Genomic DNA, 21,733 nt, shown 5'->3' on the forward strand with positions numbered 1-21,733 from the left:
ATCGGCCAAAAAAACACTGAACTTTGCGGGAATTGCCAAAAGAAACCTGGACATATGGGCTAGCCAATAAAATCCTGAACTTTTGTTGACTTTTCGGGTTTATTAAGAAACTTACGATTGACTGACCAGATTAACACACCGTTAACCGAGTTAACTGTTAATTAAGCGGACGTTAATTTTGGGTGTTAAAGTATACGACGTCGTTTCATCACTTTGTCTGATTAAAGACAAACGACGTCGTTTATATAGCTGTGTTATTAAAAATATGGGTTTCCAACGGCTCGAACTCGTGTACTGGGGTTTAATGGTAGGGGTTTTTGCCACTGAGCTAGTGGACTTTGCAATGGATATACGAACACAGTTTCTTTTATTCTCTTTGAATCCGACTTAAATGAATCAAAAAGAAACGACGGCGTTTTCTCCTCCGATTGGTATAAACCCTAAATGGGCGAAATCATAAATCCAGTTCGCGATTCAAGCTCGATTCTCTTCGATCTCGTCCTTAAGAATCTCGATTCTCATCTCTCCTTCTTCGAGTATCGCATGATGAGTTCGGGTTGTGAGGATTCGTCTGTGAATACGATGGGAATTCGTGGTATCCCGGAGCAATGCGGCTGTGGTCGAAGAACTGGGATATACACATCAAAAACGAAGGTCAATCCAGGAAGAACTTTCTTTAGATGCCCAACGTTTCAAAATGTAAGTGTTTAATTTGATTGTGTTTAAGAAAAGAACATAAGATTCAATGGCTAGATGAAATTGTTTGATTGTGACTGTAGTCAGTGAGAAATTGTTTGAACATAAAGATTGTGTTCATGATTTGTGTCTAGGATCACTTGTATAAATGGCTAGATGAAGCTGTCTACGAAGAGGTTCAAGATGCATTGCCAAAAATTGAGTGCTTTGCATCAGATGTTATGAAACTTAAAATGGAGATCGAAAGCATGAAAACCGTGGAGGAAGAGTTGAAAGAAGATGTCAGGAAGGCGAGCAATGAACTTAAGAAGCTGAATGTGATCATGAAAGTGGGTTTTTCGGTGGTTTGTTTAGGCGGTGTGATATGTCTTGTAAGGCTATGTTTACCTAAGAACTCATGTTGATCATGTTTGACAAAGCAGATGGGTTGTCTATGAATATCTACTAGGAGACTCTATTTATGTAAGGCTATGTTTATGTAAGACTCATGGTTCATGTAAGGCTATGTTTTAAGACAATGTTTCAGTAATGTTTATGTTTTACTTCTTGATTGTTTATAGAAGGACAAATGAACACACCAATGAACAGACCATCACGATAAACAACATGATGAAAACACAAAGATAATAACCGACACTATCTTCATTGAAAGTTTCAAATTAAAACAGCAGGAAGAGAAGAAAGAAAAAGGTAGTTCTTGTTCCAAAAGCATTCAGACAGAGACACTATCATAAATAACACACAACGAAAGCATTCAGACAGAGACCATCATAAACAACACACAAGCATCTAAAAAAACCATCTTCCCCACGCTGCTGTCTGTGATGCTTCAGCTTGTGAGGATTGAGGAACTTCCCATCGTGATGGTTGAGCTTGTGAGGATTGACCTTGTGAAGATTGAGGAACTTCCCATGCTGAGGATTGATTTTGTGAGGTTTGAGCTTCTGAGGATTGAGCTTGTGACTCGCCAAAGTGTAGTCCCTGCAACATATAAATGAATTGTTAGACACATTACCGAGAGCTAAAAAACAATGAGATAGAAACTAAGACCCTAACCTGATATTTCCTTGGTCTGCCTCTTGGTTTCTTAGGTGGACTCTCAACAAAAGCCTTCCGACATGTATTCTTGTAGTGCCCTTCTTCTTTGCAATTAGAGCATGTCATTACCCTGTTCGCACGACTCAGCTTGGTAGTAGACACTGTCTCATTGGTTCCCTTCTTTCGATCATGGTTTTTAGGCCTACCAGGCTTGCCATTTCGATTAGGTGGTGGAATCACACCTAATCTATTGGTCCGAGGCCACTCTATCATCCCATTTACAGGTCTGATCCCAAAACTGTAGGTTTCACGCCACTTAGAGGTTGTGTAGAAAGGAGCAACAAATTCAGAGACTTTTCTTCCCACGCCAAGGATGACCTTAGCAGCATGGATGCATGGAATACCATTCATTTGCCAGCTTCGACATGCACAAGTCTCATTCTCCAAATTCACCACATAAGACTGGTCTCTATCTTCCACCTCAGTCTCTGGCCCAATTGCCCAACGCAGACTACATTCTTTTGACTTCTTCTCAACCCTGTCTAACTCTTTATGTGTCTTCGGGGTGAACCTAGTCTTCCTGTCCTTAGCCATCTTAGACCTATTGTAGTTCCTAGTCATACATTGGCGCCTAATCTCCTCTAACATGTCTAGCAGAGGTTTCTTCCTAGGCTCCCTGATGGTCTTGTTGAAGGACTCACACAAGTTGTTCAGATTATCATTGCAGTAGGAGCCTATCTTGAAGAAAGCTCTAGACCAAGTCTCTGGCTTTGTCTTTATCAGAGATGCATGTGCGCCAGGATCATAGTTCTTAAGCTCGTCCATGTTGTAGTTGAACATACCAGGAGTGTAGCTCCTTGCAATGAACCAGAAGAACCTCTGTAACCTTAGATCTTTTCCACCTTTCCTCCAGTTCTCGTAGATATGGCGACAACACTGTCTATGCTCAGCTTCTGGAAGGAGGGTATGAACTGCCTTCACTAATCCCTACAAGATCAGAAAAAAAAAAGAAATCAGAAACAAGAATCAAACATTCATTGAGTATCATGAAAGCAAAGTGTTTACCTTTTGTTTGTCAGACATTATAACAAAGCCGTTCCCATTTTCCAATCCCAAATCCAAGGCCAAACGCTTCACAAACCAATCCCAGTTTGTATCATTCTCTATCTCCACTACAGCCCAAGCAATAGGGACAATCCTATTGTCTCCATCTCTTCCAACCGCAGCCAACAACTGTCCCTTGATGTCCCATTTCAAAAAGGCTCCATCTAAGCCAATAACAGGCCTACAAGTCTTCTTCCATGCTTCCTTTTGTGCTTGGAAACACATGTAGAGTCTATAGAACCGCTGCTTGCTTCCAACCGTGGCTCCTGGTATGGTCTCAATTTCCATGGTTGATCCAGGATTGCTCCTCAATATCTCTGCTTGGTAATCCCAGATTTTATCAAAATGCTCTTCATGGGTCTTCCTCCTTTCTTTCATCACCTTCGTCTTGGCCTTAATGCATGAGTTTTCTAAAACTTCCATCTTATACTCCCTCAATATCTCAGCCTGTATCTCCTTTGCCGTGAGCTTAGGATTCAGCCTTAACCTCTCAGCAAATAGACTTGCAATTGCTGACCTCTTAAGTATCTTGGAATACCCTGTCCTCTCACACTTATGGTCATTGACGTATGTCTTTACCATCAACTTCTGTTTCCTCCTATCATACGAACAGTAGACCATCCAGGGACAAGGAGCCTCATCATCTCTCATCTCAGCGGCACATTTTGCACCCATCTTCAAGCTACTGGATCTGTAGTACTTGATGTTGTATCTGGTTTTCAGGGTATACCTCAGACAAGCATGTTTGAAGTCCTCAGCATCTGAAAATGTCTTGCCTAGCTGAAGGAGCTCCTCTGGATCAGTGTCTTCTCTGTAAGCTTGCGCAGGTCTCATCTCCTCTTCATTCTCATCATCTGATGACACAGGATCAGGGATTTTATCATCATCCCATGCATCATCATCGCCTTCGTCTTCATCAACCTCACAGTCATCATTTTTTGCTTTATCACCAAAATAAAGACTCAAATCTGTACAACCAACTTCCTCAATGCCAGCAATACCGTCCTCATCTTCCCTACCATCATCACCTATATCCCCAAATTCCTCAATCTGGAGAAATTCTTCTCTGTCATCACCATCATCACCTAGACTCCTCTCCGAGTTTACCTTCTGCTTCTTCGATTGTCTAGGAGACACAGGCGACCCGCCATATGAAGTTCCCCGCCTTGTCTTCTTCGCAACTGTTGATGCCAACATCTCAGTCTCTGGCCATTCTTCTCTGTCATCACCAGAAGGAGCCACATTTACCTTCTGCTTCTTCGAAACTCTAGGAGACAGAGTTGAACCACGCCTCGTGGCCTTCACCGGAGATGGCGACCCATATGAAGTTCCCCTCCTCGTGGTCTTCTCCGGAGATGACGCAGGCGACCCATATGAAGTTCCCCGCCTTGTTTTCGACGCCTTCGACACCTCTGTAGATGCCAACATCGATATCCCTTCAACGCTTTTACGAATCCTCGATCTCTCCGGCGATGACAAACTCACAGAAGCATCGCGTTCTCCACCCTTCTTCGACTCTTGAACCGCTTCGTCACTCCCGTAATCGAAATTCCTCATCGCTCCGAAAATCATTACCTCCCTTCCATTCCTTGTGAACTTCGTCTTTACCATCTCCTCACCATTACAAGAGAAATCCCCAAATCGATTTGAGAAATTAGGGTTACGTTCAAACACGGGTTTCATTTTGTTTGATTGAAATCAAACACATCTTTTGACCAATAAAAATAAACATGTGTGATAATCTTCCGAAAAGTCCACTAGCTCAGTGGCAAAACCCCCTTAGGTCCACGAGTGCACGGGTTCGAGTCCAGCTAACAACAATTTTAATTAAGCAAAACGACATCGTCTTGAGATTTTGTGTTTAACAAAACAACTGAATGAAACGACGTAGTTTCACTAAACGGAAGTAATTAACGGTGAGTTAACACTGTCTTAACTGTCGGTTAACGGTGTGTTAATCTGGTCAGTCAATCGTAAGTTTCTTAATAAACCCGAAAAGTCAACAAAAGTTCAGGATTTTATTGGTCAGGCTCGAGTACAGGTTTCTTTTGGCAATTCCCGCAAAGTTCAGTGTTTTTTTGGCCGATTTCTCATTAATCATTGCATATCTTGGACTAATGTTTTGACAAAACTCATACATATATCTAAAAACAATATATATTGTTATATCACTTGTGTGATATGTTGAAGATTATTGATTTTTTGGTTTATTTACAAGTGTGTTTTGGTTTCAGTCAGAATTTTGTAAACTAGTGGCTGTTTTGGATTCATAGCATAGTAGTAACTGATGGTAAACACAAGATGAACAAGTTTCAGAATTGTTTTTTTTTTTCTAAAGAATGTATGTTTTAGACCATCGTTTATTACACAAACTAGCATTAACATTATATATCGTGGAACAAATATTTTGGTTAGAATGATGAAAAAAATTGTAAATAAAGTTTTTTTTTATCTTTTTCAATTGACGATCCTTTTATAGTTAATACTAGTATATAACTAATCTTAAAGCAACCAATAACATCCGGATCCGTGGCGCAATGGTAGCGCGTCTGACTCCAGATCAGAAGGTTGCGTGTTCGATTCACGTCGGGTTCAAAACCCCGAAAGTATCTCCGGAACTTTTTTTTCCTTTTTTTTCCTTCTCGAATCTATGATTTGCCCAAATTTCCCTAATAGAAGTTCTGATTCTTGAGACGAATTAGGTTTTGTTCTTATCTTCATCCCTTCGATTCGATCCTACCCTTTTTGTTTCTCCTCCCTCTTGAATTCACACCATCAAGCTCCATGGATCTCCACCTTCCGATTCTCCTCCTCTGTGTAATAGCTGCGTCGTGCTTCCCTTCTGGGCTCGCTTCATCTCCGGTTGACTCCTCCGTCTGCAATCACGAATTCGAGCTGTTCCGGTTCGATCTAGCCTCGAAATGCCCTCCTTCTCTCCGTCCAAGTCCTCCTATCGAGGTATCGTGAATTAGTTATTGTGTAATAAAACCCTTCCTTGTTGTGTAATAAACCGTCACCAATTGTTGTCTGCAATTGCAAAAATTGAAAATTGGATATTAAAGTTTTGATTTTTGCGATATGGCAGGTGGATGGAGACTCGCTGGATAGGTTAATGGCTTTGAACCATGATGATGGAAATGCTTATGTCTCTGTACTCTTTTATGCTTCTTGGTGCCCGTTCTCACGTGCTGTGCGAACTAAGTTTGATATGTTGAGTTTGATGTTCCCTCAGATACAGCATTTAGCTGTTGAGCATTCTCAAGCACTACCATCGTAAGCAGCCTTGTTTAGTCACTAGTCTTTGTTAAAAGCACTACATAGCAACTTAGTTTGCTTCTTAGCTTTTCTTCATAATCTGTTCCTTAATCATATTTTTACCGATTTAGGATCAATATTAATTATTGTTATGTGTGTTTGTTGTTACTTAATCTTACATTTCATTGATAAATACTCATTTTGATTTGTGTAATTGTATTACTAGTGGGTTCCTCTTTCATTTATTTATATGTCTTATCATGTGTTTTGTGCTTATCCTTTGTTTATTAACTGGTATCATTAAATTGAGTTGTTGCAGTGTCTTTTCAAGGTATGGTATCCATAGCTTACCTTCAATCCTGATGGTAAACCAAACTTTAAAGGCGCGATACCATGGTCGTAAGGATCTTACATCCCTGATTGAGTTTTATGATGAATCAACAGGTGATCCACCACCCCCACGTATTTTCTTGTGTTCGTTTTTTTTTGGGCAATGCTTGTGTTATCTTATAATATTCCTGAATCTCTGCCTGAAAATTAACTGATGATTATTATGGTTTTACAGGTCTCAAACCTGTCCAGTATGTGGCTGAAGGGGAACCAGCAACCACCTTAGACGCTACCGACGGTAGCCTGATCACATGGCTACGCAATGGGACATCTATTAGTGAAATATTCAAACGAGATCCGTTCTTGGTACTGTCTCTGCTGTTTATCTGTATACAAGTGGCAATCCTCGTCTTCCCCATAGCAGAATCACGCATGAAAGCGTTGTGGGCCTCTTATGCTCCCAATCTGAACCTGGAAAGATTTGGAGAGGTAAGCCAAGTGTTCAGCCGTGCTCTTCACATGGTCGATGTGCGGAGACTATGGTTGAAACTAAGACTCGTCAAAACAAGGAGCTTTCATGAAAGGGCGAAGAACGCTCAAGCCTGGGCTTCATCTCTCGCGTCCGTCTCTCTAGGCCAAACTTCATCAGACCAATCCTGATCCCTTGAGAGATCCTTGTAGTATCTTGTCAGCATTGGAAAGAGATAAGCTTTAAGTGTGTTCTGGAAAAAGTTCCCTTACATAGTAATGTTATACTGACTTTTGAGTTAACTTGTCTGCATTAAAGCATGTAAATCCAGGAACAGCTTTGCTTCTGTTTGTGAATATCTTTCTCTTTTCTTTTTTTTTTTTATAAATCTGAGATATCTGTTTTGACCTCATTTCTCTGAGTCGAGAATAATTTGATTGTTTCATCTAACATTTCTCTGAATCTTATTGTAATGTTTGCCTGAATTGTGTTGGCTCCATGATAGTTACATGAAATGGTACGCCGTTATCATGTGCCTGTTGCATCACAGAGGATAGCACATAGCATTTTATGAATGTTTCACGGTTTACTACAAGCCTGAACCATTTTTCAAATATTATTGAACCATCACAATCATGAGGATGGTGATTAAGATATCTGCTTACTTCATAATAAGATACATTAACTTGAGGAGAACGCAACTCAAGAACTTAAAGCTTAGAAAGATTCATTTCTTGCTGCTGGTTGGATCATTTAACCTGTCTAGCTCAGGACTCTGCAGTCATTTGGTCTCAAGGAGACGAAGCTTTCATTTTCTTAAACCCTTCTCTGTTCTTGAGAGATCTCCGTGGAGGTGGTGGTCTGCTGAAATAGCCAACCACATACATTATCACAACCGCCATAAGAAACCCACATGGACAACCAATGACTGCACCTTTCCATGAAACCAATGCTTCCTCTTCCTCTTCTTCCTCTGGTGGTTCTCTCTGTGTTGCATTATAACATGGTACTTGGATCTGCATTCCACATAGTTTGCTGTTGTTCGCGTAAATGTTTGGATCATTTAACCTGTTTAGCTGAGAACTCTCAGGAATAGGACCTGTAAGCTTGTTGTTACTCAAGCCCAAAGTGTTCAGCTCACTGAGGTTGGATAAAGTTTTGGGGATCTCTCCAGAGAGGTTGTTGTGTGAAAGGTCTAAGACCTCTATCTTCTCAAGACCTCCAAAGCTCCGTGGGATCAATCCAGAGATGTCGTTGTAAGAGAGGTTCAAAAGCTTTAAGCTTCTGAGATTGCCTAAGGAAGCTGGGAGCTCTCCTCGTAGCTTGTTCTTGGAGAGGTCCAAGAGTGTGTAGAGGTAGAGGTTTCTGTTGGCAAGACCTTGCTTTGAGTTCTTCCAGTTCACTGCCAAGTCATGTATCTCAATACCGAAGTTGAGCATAAAACTAAAAGCGGAAGAGTTGCTTGTGGGAGATACCATCATCCCTGTGAGGTTCCCAAGAGATGAAGGAAGAGACCCATCAAGCTCGTTGTCTGAGAGATCCAAGACCTTGAGGCTTGTGAGGTTTGATATGTCTTCTGGTATTGAGCCTTTGATGGAGTTGTTTCTCAGGCTAAGCACCTCTAGAGATGGAGATAGCCCTGATGGAATGCTGCCGGAGATTCTGTTGTCATGAAGGTCAAGATGGATCAAGAATGGGAGATTTTTGAAGTCCTGAGGGAACTCTCCGGTGAAGTTGTTCTGACTCATGGAGAGCATTATGGTGAAAAGCCCAAAGGAAGCTGGAACATCACCTGAGAACTCGTTTGAAGATATGTCGAGAACCGCGAGCAATGAACTGGGGCTGAACCTTGGGAACTCACCTGATAGCTTGTTCTTAGACAAGTCCAGTAGCAGCAGCCTGTAGGCATTTGTAATAGTCTTTGGTACTGGTCCTGAGAAGTTGTTTTCAGACAGCATCAGTACCATTACCGCGCTTAAACCGCCTATAGTATCAGGAATCTGACCAGAGAAGTTGTTTCTTGATAGGGAAAGAACTGATAGGTTGAAAGTCTGAAACAAACTAGGTGGCAGTGAGCCTGAGAGTCTGTTGTCTGACATGATTATGGTTCCTATTTTCAGATCAGCCAACCACTTTGGGAAACTTCCTTCAAGTCTGTTCATGCTCAGGTCCAGGAACAGAAGAGATGTTTGGTTCTTGAGCCAATCAGGAATAGTCCCTTCTAAGCCACAAGATCTAAGTGACAGATGTGTCAACTTAGAGAGTGCAAAGACAGAGCCATTCTTGTTCCACTGGAGTTTGTTTCCTCCGAGCTGCAGTATCTTCAGCTTCTCAAGACTAAACAGCCATGTGGGTATCTCCCCTGACAAGCCATGGTTATTCTCAAGCTCAAGAGTTTTGAGATTAGTCAGCTTTTGAACAGACGATGGAATGCCACCAGACAAGTTGTTCCTGCTCAGGGACAGAGTTGAGAGATTGAGCAAGCTCCCTATACCGTCTGGAATCTCAAAGGAGATGGAGTTGTTCTGAAGATCAATGGCTTCAAGCTTAGTTAACTTTGACAAGGACAAAGGTATAGGACCAGAGAACTTGTTGTTCTTCAATGATAGTTTCCTCAGTTCAGTAAGGCTCCCTTGTAACACAACACACACAAAACAGTATAAAGTCAGTAACATCTACAACCTCCATCTATTAACAGTATATTTAAAGATGTAATAACTTAGTTTTAAAAATTAATAGAACTATCTATAGATGTTGGATAAAAATTATAAGTTTTAAATTTAGCAGTACTGTATATCTAAATTTTAAGGTTTTAGACCATAATTTATGTCTGCATTTTTGAATTTTTTTTAAAAATTATTTATTTTTAGACTCATAACATGTTCGACCGGCCCTGCCATATATTGTCAAACTTTGAGATTAGTTCTTAAACGTACCTATCTCTGGAGGAATCTCTCCTTCAATGATATTCTCAGCTAAAATAAGCTCATGCAGATTCTTGAGCTCTTTGATTTCACCACTCAACGTACCACCAATAGCATTCGTGCTCAAGTCAAGGCGCTCAAGAGTCTTCAAGAAGAACAACTGAGGAGGGATAGAGCCGTTAAAGCTGTTATGGCTCATGTCAAGAGAGACTAACCTGGTCAAGTTGACAAAACCATCTCCAGGAATCTCTCCTTGTATGTAATTAGAAGAGACATCTAGCGTTGCAAGAGAGCTTATACGCAGAATCGGTCTCAGAAGGCTTGAGCTCACTGAGCCAGAGAGAACAAGAGAGTTCAGATTGAGCTCAATCACTTGTAGTGAACGAGTGTTGCATCTCACAACTTGCCATTTGCAGCAATCTGAGTTTGGTCTCCAGGTTTTTAAACCTTCCAAGGTAATTGCTGCTGTGGAGTGGTTCTTGATGGTCTGAGTAAGCAAGTTCTTGAACTCGAGAAGGGATTGTCTTTGGTCTGGTGGGCAAGAGAAAGATAGTTGTGGAACCAAGAAGAAGAAGAGGAAGAGGAAGCAGGAGAGAAGACATGGCTTCTGCATTTTTTTTCTCAGGGCTTTTTGTTTTGTGTCACTCACTCTTCTTCTTCATGTCTTGTTTTATAGTTACAATACAAGAGAGAGATACTGCTAAAAGACTTAGCTTATCGACAATGTTTCTGTTCATTGTGGAATCTTTTTTGAACGCACTAAGTGAGAAAACGAGTTGACTTGTAAGGTCTTTCTTTTTGTTTGTATCCTTAAAATAATGAGTTGAAATTTACCTATACCGACTTCAATTAGTCGGCTCTGCTTAGGTTTTGAAGTTTCTATTAGTATGTGTAATTTTACTGAGTTAGAAAATCGATTAAATCATGTATGTAAAAACTGATTATATTTACAAAAATAATATAATTTTTTTAGCGGTTAACTTTAGTTTATTTGTACAAGAAATTGTTTACCATAGTTGACAAAAAAAAATTGTTTACCATATAACAAATTTAAATGTGTTTGGTTGAAAATACAAGAGCTCAAATGTAAAAAAGAACTTTTTATTCTTAGTGCTTCTGAGCATAAGTTATAGACTCCACATGATTGAGTTTCATTTGTTAAGACTATGAATTCTAATTGATTTTTAGATCAAATTTAATACACAACTAATATTTCAAAAATAATCAGAGAAACTAAAATTCTTACAACAAGTTAATTAATTTTTTAAAATATACTTTCAGTGTAAAAATATTATAGCTTCCATTTTTGTCTAAATTATTTTGGTTTGAATAACTAAAATTCTAAGTAACTTGTGGATATTTTTCAGGGGAACTTAAGTTTTTAATCATGAAGTTTCAAAAATAACCTTGAACTCTAAAACATGCCACTTAATACATGAATCCTTGGTCAAATACGAATAAATTATGAATTCTTAGTCATTGACCAAGCCCTTTTAAATTTGTAATTAATCATCCGTTAATTAAAAGTTAACAGGCATCAAAACGTTGTCATTTTGACAATACGAGAAAACTCTAATTTAAACTCGAAAACCCCAATTTATCTCTTTTAAATTTCTAATTTCTCATTTCATTTCTTTCTCTAACTCATCTCCTTCATCATCTCCACAAGCGATAAACCTTTTGCAATCTTTGGATTTTTCTTTAGTAGCTTCTATTTCTTTGTATGATCTCTTAGTGAATTTTGCCTTCAACCATGAAGCTACAATACTTCTTTTGGCATTACAAACCATACACTATCTCATTATATCTTCTAACAATTCAAGCAAAGATTGCTAGAGAGAGATGAGTTAGAGAAAGAGATGAAATGAGAAATTGGATATTTGTAGGAAATGAATTAGGAGAGATTTTCGGGTTTATATTAGAGTTTTCTCGTGATACTAAATGTATGCTGTTTTTTAATTAACGGATGTTTAGTTATGAAGTTAAAAGGGTTTCGTCAGAAAAGTTCACGAGTTATTCATGTTTAACTAAGAATTTATGTTTTAAATGGTCTAAAAAGAGTTCAAGATTATTTTGACTTATTTTTTAAAAAAATAGGGTTAAAAAGTCAAATTTTCCTATTTTCCAGTAAATAAACTAGTGGATATTTTTCTTTACATGTATCAAAAACAAACTAATTCTCTTTCATAGTCCCTATACTTGCGTATAATCCTCTTTTCATCCCCCGGTACTAATAAATCTCCACATCGAGGTTAAAATTTCACAAATCAAAAGCACTAAAACGACGTCGTTGAAGAGTAAACTAACGATACGAAAAAAAACAGAGTACTACTGCAAAACCTCGAAAGGCTTCTAGGTCAATCCAGCCACTTTCACTCTCTCACACAATCGCAGCAAAACCTCGAGAGCTTCCTTCACTTCGACTTTAGCTAATCGTAATCGGAGAAGATGACAATGTCGATGCAGCCGTACGGAATCCAATCGATGCTCAAGGAAGGCTACAGGCATCTCTCGGGCCTAGACGAAGCCGTCATCAAGAACATCGAAGCTTGCAAGGAGCTCTCCACCATCACCCGCACTTCCCTCGGCCCCAACGGTTCGTTAATCTTCTCTGGATCCGTTATATACTCTCTCGATTTGAATTGATGAATCTCATTTTCTTCGATCTGATTTGCTATTTGGAACTCTCAGGGATGAACAAAATGGTTATTAACCATTTGGATAAGCTCTTTGTTACCAACGACGCTGCGACGATTGTGAATGAGCTTGAGATTCAGCATCCTGCTGCGAAGATTCTTGTGCTAGCTGCTAAGGCGCAGCAAGAGGAGATTGGAGATGGAGCTAATCTGACGATCTCCTTTGCTGGTGAGCTTTTGCAGAATGCTGAGGAGCTTATTAGGATGGGGTTGCATCCGAGTGAGATCATTTGTGGATATAACAAAGCAATTATTAAGGTTGGGTTTGTGACTTACTTGAATCAGTATTGGTGCTTTTGCTAAGTAATGTATTTATGCAGGTTGTTGAAGTTCTTGAACAACTGGTTGAGAGTGGTTCTGAGACTATGGATGTGCGTAGCAAAGATGAAGTCGTTTCGAGGATGAGAGCTGCTGTTGCGAGCAAGCAGTTTGGTCAAGAAGAGATTATTTGTTCTTTAGTTGCTGATGTGAGTGTTTCTGTTTCATTGTCCTCATTGTTGTTTTACTCATGTTTATGGAGCTGATGGGTTTACATGTTTTTGTTTTTCAGGCATGTATTCAAGTCTGTCCAAAGAATCCAACCAATTTCAATGTCGATAATGTTCGTGTTGCCAAGCTTCTTGGAGGAGGATTGCACAACTCTTGCATAGTACGTGGCATGGTCTTGAAAAGTGATGCTGTTGGGAGCATAAAGCGAATGGAGAAAGCTAAGGTGAGATCGCTTTGCTGTCTTTTTTTTATGCTTTTTGTCCATGTTCTTTTTGTTGGTTTGATTGGATTTATGCTCTTGAGAATTATAGCTTTGTACTTGTGTTTTTCCTATTTTAGATAGGTGTATGTCTCTAAAACCGTTTTTATATTTTCATCAGGTTGCTGTGTTTGCTGGGGGAGTTGATACCACTGCTACAGAGACAAAAGGAACTGTCTTGATCCATAGTGCTGAGCAGGTTAGTTTTTTCACCCTGTGCTTTCAATATGATATGGTAAAAAAAGCTGAGGGTTACTATCTGTCTGCTGAAGTATGGTTGTGGGTTGTAAACTCTTTTTTTTTTCTAGCTGGAGAACTATGCAAAGACAGAGGAAGCTAAAGTTGAGGAGCTGATTAAAGCTGTTGCTGAATCAGGAGCTAAAGTTATTGTCAGTGGGGGATCAGTTGGCGAAATGGCATTGCATTTCTGCGAGCGCTACAAGTAAGCGTAGACCTTAATAAGTTATTAATCCTTTTAGCTGCTTTAGTCTGCTTTCAGTTCTGATACCCCCTGGACATAACTGCTTATGATACAGATGTTTTTAACTGTCATTTCTAATATGAACCTTCTTTCTTGACAGGATAATGGTCTTGAAAATTAGCTCAAAGTTTGAACTGAGGCGTTTCTGCCGGACAGCTGGAGCTGTCGCTCATGTAAGTGGTTCTCATTCACATTCTTTATTATTATCTGAGGATGTTTTAATATTTAATGATTGTCATACAGTTGAAACTAAGCCGGCCAAGTCCTGATGATCTTGGCTACGTTGATTCCATATCAGTTGAGGAAATTGGTGGTGTGACTGTAAGTACTCCTTTGAAATCAGTTTCATTCTTTTTGGTTAACTACATTTGCCTTACATTGACCAATATACAATTCTCGGTCTTCTTGTGATGTCTTTAGGTTACTATAGCAAGAAACGAGCAAGGTGGTAACTCAATCTCTACGGTGGTTTTGCGTGGAAGCACAGACAGCATTTTGGACGACCTTGAAAGAGCCGTTGACGATGGAGTTAACACATACAAGGTAATTTTTACTGAATTACATATATGTTCTTTGTTCTAGATCTTTTGTATTTGTCTTGACTTCCGCTATTACTTGTGCTCTTATTCTCAGGCCATGTGCAGAGACAGCCGTATCGTTCCTGGGGCTGCAGCTACTGAAATAGAACTGGCTCAGAGATTGAAGGAATATGCCAATGCCGAAACAGGGTACTTTTCTTCTACTCAGATTGTCTGATAATTTCACTTTGAGTCATGTGAAATATCTATCATTTGTAAGGCTAGCTTTTAAATACAGAACTGCGAATGGTTTGGTGGCTAAACTTGTTGTCTGCTATCTTTCAGGTTGGACAAATATGCCATCTCCAAATACGCAGAGAGCTTCGAGTTTGTACCCAAAACCCTTGCCGACAACGCTGGCCTGAATGCGATGGAAATCATTGCTTCTCTGTACACTGGACACGGATCTGGAAACACAAAGCTAGGCATTGACCTGGAGGAAGGTGCTTGTAAAGATGTCTCAGAGACAAAAGTGTGGGATCTTTTTGCAACCAAGTAAGCTTCACGCTGTCTCTCAACCATTATATCTATCATAAACTTCTCTGAATTTGCGTAGCAGTTGTTCCATTCATATAAAAGTTGGAGTATATTTTTCTACTTTTTCTTAACCTTTGTTAACTAAGGCACTAAGTCTCTGTGCAGGTTATTTGCTCTTAAGTACGCTTCTGATGCTGCATGCACGGTGCTTCGTGTAGACCAGGTATGCACAAACCGACCTGTTTTAATCTTATAGTGAACCATCATATGATGGTGTGTTGCTCTGCTCCCATCACATGTCACTTTCCGAGACGTACAATTAAAACATTGTCTCCTTAAGTTGTTCGATTTCAAACCCTTTGATATAGTATTCATTTTCATTACATCAATCTCAGTGAGTAGTAAAGTCTTGTCTGGTTGTATGTAAAATGTGCAGATTATAATGGCGAAGCAAGCAGGTGGACCAAGGAGAGACGCTGCAGCAGCCGCTGGTGCTGGCGCAGAGGAAGACTAAGCTGTAGAGAACAATACCTCGTAGTAAAAGTGTCTTTCTGTATCCTTTGTTCTTTTTAATTTTGGGAAGATTTTTGTCAGTCTTCAGTTTGAGATTTGTGAACTTTGTGTACACAGACCAATCAACTTAGGTTTTGTCTTTTGGTTTATGATGTTCGGTTCGTCTGAACTTGAAATTTCCCGGCTCCCGAACATAGGTGTTTAACTAAATATAGAAAGGAAAAAAACACTTGAAATCTCAAAACTTGAAAACGAACCTTAGCAGACCGGTCTATGTAAGGAACAGCATTAAATATGATTAGAAGAGAAATATATTCTAATCATATACTAATTCATTCCTAGATTATATCATTATTGAGAAGATTGACGGTTTAGTCTTGTCATTCTTGAGATGCAAGAACATCATTAAATGTATAGAATGATGTTTTCCTTTTAAATCTTCAGCATTAATCGGATGCAAAATCGAAAATTCCTATTTTCAAAACCAACAAGGTTTTACTTAAAACACAAGAATTCAATAAATGCAATTTCCTTTTTCCTTCAGTTTTGATTTAAAGGCGCACATTATTACCAAATTAAAACCACACAAAATGGAAATAGTTTATTTATCTTTTCCTTTTTCATAATGTGAAAAAGGACATTAGTTCTCTTCAAACTCTAACCCGATTCCTATATAAACATAGATGCTAGAGTAATCACAAATCATAATCTTTCACAAAACTCTCAATCTCACATTCTTAAAACTCTCAAGTTTCTTAAAAGTTTTTTTTTTGACAATGGAAAAGATACTTGACGGAAAAACTAATGGAGCACTCAAGAAGACCAAGGTCGTGTGTACTCTTGGACCAGTGTCCAGGTCTGTTGAGATGATCGAGAAGCTCCTCAAAGCTGGTATGAACGTAGCCCGTTTCAACTTCTCTCATGGCACTCACGAGTACCACCAAGGAACTCTCGATAACCTCAGAATCGCCATGAAGAACACTGGCATTCTATGTGCCGTCATGCTTGACACAAAGGTAACCTTATTCACTAAAACTTCTCTTCATGTAACCTAATAATAATATTTGATTGGAATTATAATTAATCTCGGTTTAATTTGTTTTTTCTAGGGTCCTGAGATTCGAACCGGATTCCTCAAAGAAGGCAAACCGGTTCAGCTAACTCATGGTCAAGAGCTCACAATCTCAACTGACTACACATTGGAAGGAGATTCAAACACAATCTCCATGAGCTACAAGAAGCTTGCAGAGGATCTCAGCCCAGGGAAGGTGATTCTATGTTCAGACGGTACAATCTCTCTAACCGTCTTGTCATGCGACAAGGCCAACGGTCTTGTCCGTTGCCGTTGTGAGAACTCAGCAACCCTAGGAGAGAAAAAGAACGTTAACCTCCCAGGAGTTGTAGTTGACCTCCCAACGCTCACAGAGAAAGACCAAGAAGATATTCTCAAGTGGGGAGTTCCTAACAAGATCGATATCATCGCTCTCTCCTTTGTTCGTAAAGGTTCTGATCTTGACCTAGTAAGGAAGTTACTTGGAGAGCACGCAAAGAGTATTGTGCTTATGTCAAAGGTAGGTTTAAAAAAAATAGAACACATGTTTCTTGTTTCACAATAAACTTTAATTTTTTATTTTAAACTATAAAACAAATCACATGTTTCTTGTTTTGCAAGTAAACTTTACTTATACTTATATGGTCTTAACAGGTTGAGAATCAAGAAGGAGTGATGAACTTCGACGAGATTTTAAAGAAGTCTGATGCGTTCATGGTGGCTAGAGGAGATCTAGGGATGGAGATTCCGATCGAGAGGATCTTCCAAGCTCAGAAGATGATGATATCGAGAGCCAACGCTGTCGGAAAACCAGTTGTGACAGCCACGCAGATGCTCGAGTCTATGACGAAATCTCCTCTTCCGACAAGAGCCGAAGCGACAGACGTGGCCAACGCTGTCCTCGACGGCACGGACTGCGTCATGCTCAGCGGAGAAACCGCCGCCGGGGCCCACCCTGAAGCCGCCGTGAAGATCATGGCGAGAATCTGTAAAGTGGCAGAGGACACTATAGACTACGAAGCTGTGCACGAGAGGATACAAGAAGCTGTTCCCTTGCCGCTCTCTCCTATCGAGGACTTGGCAGCTTCCGCCGTGTCCAAGGCCAAGATTCACAACGCCAAGGCGATTGTGGTGCTCACTAAAGGCGGCTACACGGCGGCGCTTGTGGCAAAGTACAGGCCTAGCGTTCCGATTCTGTCGGTGGCTGTGGCGGATGATCGTGAGTCGAGGTGCTCTGTTTCGGTGGCGAGACGTGGGTTGATTTACCGTGGTATCGTTCCGGTGGTTGCGACCGGTGAGTCAACGGAGGAGAGGACGAGATACGCGATGGAGTTTGCGAAGGAGAAGGGGATCTGTAAGAGTGGAGACTCGGTTGTCTTGTTGCATTACATTGATGGTTCCTCTGTTCTTAAGATACTCCCTGTTGAGTAGACTTGTTAAACTTTGAATTTTTAAATTTTTGTGGGGTTAATTTTGAGGTTTCAAATTTTTGTGGGGGGTTTCCTTTTAGGTTTTTGACAATTTTAATATTTAATCGGAGAATTTTTTTACTTGTTGAGATTTCAAATTCATACTAGGATAAGACCCGCGCCTTGCGCGGGATTAAGTTATTATTTTTATTATATTTTGGAGAATGAAACAATAGTTTGGCTTCATTTGGATTACGGGTGTTCAATCCGGATATCGGGTTGGTTTCGGTTCGGTTCGGTTTTTTCGGTATTTGGTTAGTAAAATATAACTAATATTCTAAATCCATATTTACTTTGACTTTAGTCTTTCACATACTTTTGAAAGATTTCAACTGGACGACTAAATTGATCAGCCAATCTTGTTGCTTTAAATCATTAGTGTTTATATATATATATATATATTATTTAGTTTGAATATTTATTAAATAAAAATTCATAAATCATTTGTAACTTATTATAACAAAAAAATAATCTATTGATCACAAAATTTTCAGAGTGGGAATATTCAAATTTCTAATAATATATAGACGTTTTGAAAAATTCAAATATAACATATAAGAAAAAATATAAATGTTTTTATTATATATTTAATGTGATTTTTAATATCTTTCAATAATATAAAATTAAAAAAAAAGAACTAAGATACCAAAATTGTTATCAAATATTTATTATTCATAATAATTAATTTTCATATATACGTTAATCATATTAGGTAATTTCGTAGCTTCTAATTAAGGAAAGTGCAAAAACAAATTTGGTAGATTATTTATCAATTCGATAGTTAGTTTAATAAAAAATATAATGTAAGTCAAGATGGACCAACCTATTTTTCTAAGAATAGTATGTTTTATATAGTCATTTATTAAATGAGAATTTATAATCATACAGTTCTATGATCGTTCATATCATTTTATAACTGAATATTTAAATCATCGATAACAAAATTTTCAATGTGAAATCTTTAATAAGTTTATAATTTATAAATGTTTTTGAAAATTCATTGAAAGTTTTAATATTAAAATATTTATGTAATCTTATGGTATATAGTATAATATATATATATATATATATATGTTTTATTATTAAATGATATTTTTTACTCATATGGTTTTAAAATAATGTGTATCTTCTTATAATATTAAATAAAAGTTCATATTAATACAATTTTATGATCATTTGTAACTTATTATGACAAAAAAATAATCTATTGATCACAAAATTTTCAGAGTGGGGATCTTCAAATTTCTAATAATTTATAGACGTTTTGAAAAATTCAAAATATAACATATAAGAAAAATTAAAAATGTTTTTATTATATATTTAATGTGATTTTTAAATATATTTTAATAATATAAAATTAAAAAAAGAACTAAGATACAAAAATTGTTATCAAATATTTATTATTCATTATAATTAATTTTCACATATACGTTAATCATATTAGGTAATTTCGTAGCTTTTATTTAAGAAAAGTGCAAAACATTTTTTGGTACGTTATTTATCAATTCGATAGTTAGTTTAATAAAAAGTGTAATATAAGTTAAGATGGACCAACCTATTTTTCTAGAAATAGTATATTTTGTATAGTTATTTATTAAATAAGAATTTATAATCATATGGTTCTATGATCGTTCATATCGTTTTATAACAAAATATTTAAATCATCGATAACAAAATTTTCAATCTGAAATCTTTAATAAGTTTATAATTTATAAATGTTCTTGAAAATTCATTGAAAATTTTAATATTAAAATATTTATGTAATCTTATGGTATATAGTGTTTAATATATATATATATATATTTATTATTAAATGATATTTTTTACTCATATGGTTTTAAAATCATGTGTATCTTCTTATAATAAAAATGTTAAACCATTGATCATTAATTTTTAACATAATAATTTTAATAGTTTTAGTCATTTATTGTCGTTTTTAAAATTTTAAAATATAACATATACGAAAAAATATAAATTTTATTTTTATAGCTAATTTGATTGTTTAATTTATTTTAATAATATAAAATTAAACAAAAAATGATGAAGGAGATATACATTGTTATCAAATCTTTATTATTAAACTCATTAATTGTCATATATATATTAGTCATTTATGGTAATTCCGTAGGTTTTATTTAAGAAAAGAAAATATCATATCATATCATTATATCATATAGTTTGACCAACTTATGTATCTAACAACATATACAAATCGAATGTGGACCTACTTATTTTTCAATTGAATGTAATTGACTACCTAATTGAGTGCCACCTATGCATTGGAGCTTCTTTTAATTAATACAAAATTGAGGTTACATCTTTTCAAATGTTCCTCAATTAATATATAAGGGATGTTCCAATCTAATCAAATCGAACCTTGTCTTCAATTGGGTATTTGATGTTGTGCGTTTAAAGTTCAAAATATTACGTGTGTGCATGGATTCTTACAGGCAAACGTACGCGATCGTCTTCCAGCTTAGATATTTTGCACTTAACCATGCACTAGATTCTAGCCCGCGGTTTTTATTTTTAGTTATCTAATTAAATAATTAGATGACTTTAGTACTTTTATCAGTCATTTAAAAACTTTAAAACAAAGACGTTAAGCCTTTGATGTAAAATTCATTCCCTTGCAAATTTTTATTTTTAATCTCCTAACATGCCTAATGGATACTAACACTATAGACATCATTATACAGTATAAGATCCAAAATTTAAAACATATCTAACTTTTCATCTACTAACGCGTCTGCTGAAGAAAACATATCTAACTTTTCATCTACTAACGCGTCTGCTGAAGAATACGATAAATTATTGATTAAAACTTTCATTATAAATCAATTTACACACAAGCAAATACATTAAATGCATAAAAATGTTCTTAGGAAACCCTTGATCACACATCTTACTTCCAAGCTAAATTATTGATGTTGATATCTTGTTTGTAAAGCTCAAGTCATTTGGCCAAGGTTCCTTTTCGCTCTATAAGATTCATTTTATGATATTCTTCGATGATTTCCACGTTCTTATCGTTATCATGAACTACGTATAAAATATATTAAACTTTGACATATAAATCAATATAAAATATTTTTAAAAAAAAATATTAATATGTTACCCTCTAACTAAATAAATGTATCAATTAGATTTTGATGCCAATGTAGTTATCAAAATGCTTAGAACATGTGAATCACATGTCATTGTGTTAATACTAAAACTATACTTTGACGCCATTGTAGTTATCAAAATGCGTAGAACACCACATGTCATTATGTTTAACATTTTCACTATTTAAAACATCCAAGTCTTCACAGAAAGTCAGTTACAGCATATATTGTCTAATTATAAAGTTATTTTATACTTTTTCTTCAGCATTTTATACTTTGAAATTCTGTTATAAACAAATCAAAATTGAATCTATCTTAAATTTGAATTAATATGAAATATATATAAAAATTTACTATAGAAAGAGAAATTTAAATTAATATTTAAAAAAATGGTTATTTTAAATAATTAATAAATTAAAATATAAGTTTTGAGTGTTTGGACCAGTCCTAATTCAAATGGGTTTAACATCAAAACATGGACTAAACATGGAAAACCTGATTTTCTGAAATTTATATAATTAATCCTAAGCTTGGTAATTAATAGGATTGTTCAGCCTTGTAAGTGAGATTGTTTCCCTTGAATATTTACTTTGCATATACGTCAAGATATATAGTACATGAGGTTACTACAAAATAGGGATCTCCCTGAATACTCTAAACTATAGTAACAACCAAGAGAATATACTGAAGATATTCTTTATTATCTTTCACCCTCCCGCAGTTGGAGCGTCCGGTGTCGTGACGCCTAAACTGGAGCGAAAGTTCAGGAAGAGTGAAGAGGGAAGGCCTTTTGTGAA

At 37.0% G+C, this 21,733-nt stretch overlaps 6 protein-coding genes and 1 non-coding gene across 7 annotated transcripts; 5 read left to right on the forward strand and 2 right to left on the reverse strand.

Moving 5' to 3' along the window:
- The first annotated feature begins 3 nt into the window (after positions 1 to 3).
- LOC106356585 (uncharacterized protein At1g43920, Chloroplastic-like) lies at positions 4 to 1,243 on the forward strand. The gene is made up of 2 exons (XM_013796317.2): positions 4 to 699; positions 831 to 1,243. The coding sequence occupies exons 1-2, from the start codon at positions 445 to 447 to the stop codon at positions 1,098 to 1,100; spliced, it is 525 nt and encodes a 174-aa protein (XP_013651771.2). The 5' UTR covers positions 4 to 444; the 3' UTR covers positions 1,101 to 1,243.
- Positions 1,244 to 1,596: 353 nt separating this feature from the next.
- Positions 1,597 to 4,395, reverse strand: LOC125607163. The gene is made up of 2 exons (XM_048776996.1): positions 2,800 to 4,395; positions 1,597 to 2,721 (listed from the first exon to the last, which is right to left on the reverse strand). The coding sequence occupies exons 1-2, from the start codon at positions 4,393 to 4,395 to the stop codon at positions 1,708 to 1,710; spliced, it is 2,610 nt and encodes an 869-aa protein (XP_048632953.1). The 3' UTR covers positions 1,597 to 1,707.
- A 966-nt stretch (positions 4,396 to 5,361) lies between these two features.
- TRNAW-CCA lies at positions 5,362 to 5,433 on the forward strand. The gene has a single exon. It is a non-coding gene; the product is annotated as a tRNA-Trp (tRNA).
- On the forward strand, positions 5,432 to 7,344 carry LOC125606973 (5'-adenylylsulfate reductase-like 5). Its single transcript, XM_048776249.1, has 4 exons — positions 5,432 to 5,796; positions 5,924 to 6,111; positions 6,413 to 6,537; positions 6,659 to 7,344. Exons 1-4 carry the CDS (start codon positions 5,623 to 5,625, stop codon positions 7,081 to 7,083), a joined length of 912 nt encoding a protein of 303 aa, XP_048632206.1. The 5' UTR covers positions 5,432 to 5,622; the 3' UTR covers positions 7,084 to 7,344.
- Positions 7,345 to 7,486: 142 nt separating this feature from the next.
- On the reverse strand, positions 7,487 to 10,477 carry LOC106447618 (receptor-like protein 46). The gene is made up of 2 exons (XM_013889588.3): positions 9,829 to 10,477; positions 7,487 to 9,524 (listed from the first exon to the last, which is right to left on the reverse strand). The coding sequence occupies exons 1-2, from the start codon at positions 10,427 to 10,429 to the stop codon at positions 7,684 to 7,686; spliced, it is 2,442 nt and encodes an 813-aa protein (XP_013745042.2). The 5' UTR covers positions 10,430 to 10,477; the 3' UTR covers positions 7,487 to 7,683.
- A 1,608-nt stretch (positions 10,478 to 12,085) lies between these two features.
- LOC106438971 (T-complex protein 1 subunit theta-like) lies at positions 12,086 to 15,458 on the forward strand. Its single transcript, XM_013880302.3, has 13 exons — positions 12,086 to 12,412; positions 12,508 to 12,770; positions 12,833 to 12,979; positions 13,063 to 13,224; positions 13,382 to 13,459; positions 13,569 to 13,702; positions 13,842 to 13,914; positions 13,985 to 14,062; positions 14,162 to 14,284; positions 14,375 to 14,469; positions 14,605 to 14,814; positions 14,962 to 15,019; positions 15,233 to 15,458. The coding sequence occupies exons 1-13, from the start codon at positions 12,265 to 12,267 to the stop codon at positions 15,308 to 15,310; spliced, it is 1,647 nt and encodes a 548-aa protein (XP_013735756.2). The 5' UTR covers positions 12,086 to 12,264; the 3' UTR covers positions 15,311 to 15,458.
- Positions 15,459 to 15,639: 181 nt separating this feature from the next.
- LOC106443878 (pyruvate kinase, cytosolic isozyme-like) lies at positions 15,640 to 18,010 on the forward strand. The gene is made up of 3 exons (XM_013885430.3): positions 15,640 to 16,325; positions 16,419 to 16,880; positions 17,015 to 18,010. The coding sequence occupies exons 1-3, from the start codon at positions 16,086 to 16,088 to the stop codon at positions 17,789 to 17,791; spliced, it is 1,479 nt and encodes a 492-aa protein (XP_013740884.2). The 5' UTR covers positions 15,640 to 16,085; the 3' UTR covers positions 17,792 to 18,010.
- The last annotated feature ends 3,723 nt before the right edge of the window (positions 18,011 to 21,733 follow it).

The sequence above is a fragment of the Brassica napus genome, chromosome A3 (genome assembly GCF_020379485.1).
Source record: "Brassica napus cultivar Da-Ae chromosome A3, Da-Ae, whole genome shotgun sequence".
NCBI lineage: Eukaryota > Viridiplantae > Streptophyta > Magnoliopsida > Brassicales > Brassicaceae > Brassica > Brassica napus.

Excerpts from the sequence above, each read along its gene's own strand:
- LOC106356585 (XM_013796317.2), top strand. The coding sequence starts at position 445 with ATGGGCGAAATCATAAATCCAGTTCGCGATTCAAGCTCGATTCTCTTC. Across the intron at positions 700-830 it reads GATGCCCAACGTTTCAAAAT|GATCACTTGTATAAATGGCT; the intron begins GTAAGTGTTTAA and ends ATTTGTGTCTAG.
- LOC125607163 (XM_048776996.1), bottom strand. The coding sequence starts at position 4,395 with ATGAGGAATTTCGATTACGGGAGTGACGAAGCGGTTCAAGAGTCGAAG. Across the intron at positions 2,722-2,799 it reads TAATGTCTGACAAACAAAAG|GGATTAGTGAAGGCAGTTCA; the intron begins GTAAACACTTTG and ends CTGATCTTGTAG.
- LOC125606973 (XM_048776249.1), top strand. The coding sequence starts at position 5,623 with ATGGATCTCCACCTTCCGATTCTCCTCCTCTGTGTAATAGCTGCGTCG. Across the intron at positions 5,797-5,923 it reads GTCCAAGTCCTCCTATCGAG|GTGGATGGAGACTCGCTGGA; the intron begins GTATCGTGAATT and ends GCGATATGGCAG. Across the intron at positions 6,538-6,658 it reads GTTTTATGATGAATCAACAG|GTCTCAAACCTGTCCAGTAT; the intron begins GTGATCCACCAC and ends ATGGTTTTACAG.
- LOC106447618 (XM_013889588.3), bottom strand. The coding sequence starts at position 10,429 with ATGCAGAAGCCATGTCTTCTCTCCTGCTTCCTCTTCCTCTTCTTCTTC. Across the intron at positions 9,525-9,828 it reads AGAGATTCCTCCAGAGATAG|GGAGCCTTACTGAACTGAGG; the intron begins GTACGTTTAAGA and ends TTGTGTTACAAG.
- LOC106438971 (XM_013880302.3), top strand. The coding sequence starts at position 12,265 with ATGACAATGTCGATGCAGCCGTACGGAATCCAATCGATGCTCAAGGAA. Across the intron at positions 13,225-13,381 it reads AGCGAATGGAGAAAGCTAAG|GTTGCTGTGTTTGCTGGGGG; the intron begins GTGAGATCGCTT and ends TATTTTCATCAG. Across the intron at positions 15,020-15,232 it reads CGGTGCTTCGTGTAGACCAG|ATTATAATGGCGAAGCAAGC; the intron begins GTATGCACAAAC and ends TAAAATGTGCAG.
- LOC106443878 (XM_013885430.3), top strand. The coding sequence starts at position 16,086 with ATGGAAAAGATACTTGACGGAAAAACTAATGGAGCACTCAAGAAGACC. Across the intron at positions 16,326-16,418 it reads CCGTCATGCTTGACACAAAG|GGTCCTGAGATTCGAACCGG; the intron begins GTAACCTTATTC and ends TGTTTTTTCTAG. Across the intron at positions 16,881-17,014 it reads GTATTGTGCTTATGTCAAAG|GTTGAGAATCAAGAAGGAGT; the intron begins GTAGGTTTAAAA and ends TGGTCTTAACAG.